The sequence below is a fragment of the Arachis stenosperma genome, chromosome 6 (genome assembly GCF_014773155.1).
Source record: "Arachis stenosperma cultivar V10309 chromosome 6, arast.V10309.gnm1.PFL2, whole genome shotgun sequence".
NCBI lineage: Eukaryota > Viridiplantae > Streptophyta > Magnoliopsida > Fabales > Fabaceae > Arachis > Arachis stenosperma.
In genome coordinates, this window is record NC_080382.1 from 16,738,184 (window position 1) to 16,741,374 (window position 3,191).

The following is a 3,191-nucleotide window of genomic DNA, read 5'->3' on the forward strand; positions in this document are numbered from 1 at the left end:
ATATTTTTATATTTTTGAAATGTGACTATAGATGTAGATAAAATTTAGTTATATTACTTATATATAGTTTTATTGTATTGTATTGTATTGCTTATAAAGTTAGATTATAATTATGACAATAGAATTGTTCTTGTATTTTTATATGTGTAACTAATTGGTGGTGTTAAAATATTACTCTTAATTATAAATAAAGTTTATAATTTAAAAAATCAAAGGCTCAATTAAAAAGATACGAAAAAAATGATGTTAAAATATTATAACTCTTTAAAATAAAAATATTCAAAATTTAATTAAAAATTATTTAAAATTTAAACTCAATAAAAATTTATATTCAATGTGTTTTATATTAAATATATTTAACAACCTATTATATCATATTGGTTAAAATTAGCTTTTATAATAATTTTTTAATAACACTTTATTAAAAAAACCATTTTTTAGAATTTTTTAAAAATTAATTAATATTATATATATTTTGTTACACTACATCTTGTTATAAAAAAATTATTTATTTCTAATGCTTATATTAAAAATAAAAATAAAATTTAAATTAATAAATTTTAATCTATAATAAAATAATAATATAGTAATTATTTTATATATTATACGAATATAAATTAATTATTTTTTTTTTATAAAAAATTTAAGAGCGTGTTTTATATATATATATATATATTTTATAAATGTGATATTTTTTTATATAAATAATATTTTAAAAAAATTAATAATTTATTTATTTTTTTGTTTTAGACTCAATTAAATGTTTTTATTTGTTTTGAAAAAAAATCTTTTAAAAAATTTAATAATATGTGATGAAAAATACAAAATAAATTTTACAAAAATTAATTAAAATACAACATAAAAATATCTTTAATAAAAAATAAAATAAACATCTTTATTTAAATGATCACCTTTATTTAATAAGTAGTATCCAATCGTCCTTGATGGTTTTCAATATAAAAATTGCATTCAGCAAGTATGCATGTGATCAGCAGAATATTTTACGACAACGGTCAATGGTCAACAAGCAGACATGTAATCAGTTTATGTCTTTATGAACAAAATTTACAGCAATAATTAAAGCAACAGTAATACTAGTAAATGCGTGGATGTGATAAACTTTCATTTGAAAGCTGATGAAATATATGTACATTATCCACAAGCAAAGCAAAGTAAAACCTATCTGCATGCTGAAACATTGATGTTAAGGTCTTCATTAATCATTAGTCACAGCACATGTTTCGTTAATTTACCAAAAGAATCCAATAATCTAGGAGGTGCAAAGAGGCCTTTGGAGGCCTTGATAGTATCAAGAGTTGCACAAGAGCCACGAGCAACCAAAAAAAGCGCAACCTGCAAGTGACCACTCTCAACGGCACACCGTAACGGAGTGTACCCAACCTCATCAACGGGATCAACCTCAGCACCGTTATCAATCAAGACCTCAACGCTCTTCACCTTTCCTTTCAATGCAGCCCAATGCAGGGCCGTCCACCCGTTCTGGTCCCTTCCATTCACGTCCGCTCCCCCAACTGTCAAACAACTTGCCATCCCGTGCACGTCCCCTACCCTCGCCGCCCGAAACAGCACGTCCCCCCAATGCAGCAAATCTCCTAATTCCACGTGTCCATTCTCCATTGCTATGGCAAATGCTGTTTTCCCCTCTCTATCCACCGCGCGCTTCGCATCGCACGCACATTCCGCTAACAAACTCTCCACGGCTCCCAACTGCCCCTCCGACGCTGCACAATGCAACGGCGTCCACCCCTTCCGGTCCACAACGTTTGGATTCCCTCCCATCGAAACACAATACCTGATTATTTAAATAATAATCTTTAATTTAGCCCGTTTTAATATTTTATATTATTTCATTGAAATCGTTAAATAGTTAACGTGATATTTTAAAAAACTTATGACAAAAACAGATATTAAAACTATCACTTATTATTATATTATCTAGAAAATTGGCGAACCTGATGACATCTACGTGTCCGTGAAGCGCAGCCACGTGAATTGGAGTCCTACCTTCGTGATTCACCGAATCCACGTCAGCATCATATTCGCCGATAAATTCAAACAGCAACCGCATGAGATCTACCCTATTCGCCGCCGCAGCCTCGTGCAAAACCAAGTCCACCTTATTTTCGATTACGCAACCAGAAGCTAGTAAGACCTTCACCACATCGATTTCATTCCCTGCTCGAATCGCCAAGGGGACAAGCGATTTTCCGTTAGAGTCCTTGGAGTTCGAGTCAGCTCCGGCGTCTATCAAAACGGCAACGGATTCTGCGTTTCCACATTCGACGGCGTAAGTCAACAGATCCGTGAGCTGCGACGGTAGACATCTTGATATGGCTTTGTGGAGAAGGGAACAGCATCGGGGGATGTGGTTTGAGATGAGGAACTCTGCGAAGTGAGGGCCTACTACTGAAACGGGGATGACGGCGTCGTTGAACACGTGCGGTCCTGGCTTCAAGAAGAGGCGGCGGAGGTCATCGCAGCTGTGTGACTTTCCAGCTAGGAGCATGGAGGTTACGACTGCGACGGCCTCCGGCGCTGTAGAGAAAAGTCTTCCATTATCTGAGAGATGAGAGAGCGAGATGGTGTATGTGGAAGAAGAAAGAGGTGGGATTGTGGAGAGTGGAATGTCTATGGAGAATGGAGAAGAAGGGTTTGTGGTGGTTAGGGACACTGCGACGGCCATGGCGTGCATGAGATTGGTGAGTCTGAACGTTGCGCTGCACTTTTCATCAGTCTTTTCAAAAATCATCTCAACTTCCTTCACATCTGGTTTCACCAACCTGTCCATATTTTGTGAAATCTTAAATTAGGGTTCTTAATCTTCATGTTTCATTGGTATATAATAAGATATGGTTTGTGTAGTGTGAAGATGGGGAAAGGTGTATGTTGATGATTATTATTGGAATGAGTCGTTGATGGAATTCTTTATATTGCTTGAATTAACGTATTTAATATTTGTTTAAGATAATTTGGAATTGAATGTGATGTAACGTTTAGTCAATAGTGATCACAAGCTATATCACAAGTTGGTGGAGAGGACAAAGGAAGAAAACATGTGAGTAACCGAGTCTTCAAAGTCGCTGTAGGCGCCCAGAAGATTCGTGTGTACCGCGTCATGTATTAGTTTCTCTTCTTCATATTTGTGACCAAGTCAACAATCATTTTGGCAT

The 3,191-nt window shown here is 34.7% G+C and overlaps 1 protein-coding gene across 1 annotated transcript; it reads right to left on the reverse strand.

Annotated features, from left to right (window-relative positions):
- Positions 1 to 1,017: 1,017 nt before the first annotated feature.
- On the reverse strand, positions 1,018 to 2,925 carry LOC130932444 (protein VAPYRIN-LIKE-like). The gene is made up of 2 exons (XM_057861769.1): positions 1,974 to 2,925; positions 1,018 to 1,813 (listed from the first exon to the last, which is right to left on the reverse strand). Exons 1-2 carry the CDS (start codon positions 2,807 to 2,809, stop codon positions 1,228 to 1,230), a joined length of 1,422 nt encoding a protein of 473 aa, XP_057717752.1. The 5' UTR covers positions 2,810 to 2,925; the 3' UTR covers positions 1,018 to 1,227.
- Between the last annotated feature and the right edge of the window lie 266 nt (positions 2,926 to 3,191).

Excerpts from the sequence above, each read along its gene's own strand:
- LOC130932444 (XM_057861769.1), bottom strand. The coding sequence starts at position 2,809 with ATGGACAGGTTGGTGAAACCAGATGTGAAGGAAGTTGAGATGATTTTT. Across the intron at positions 1,814-1,973 it reads GGACACGTAGATGTCATCAG|GTATTGTGTTTCGATGGGAG; the intron begins GTTCGCCAATTT and ends TTAAATAATCAG.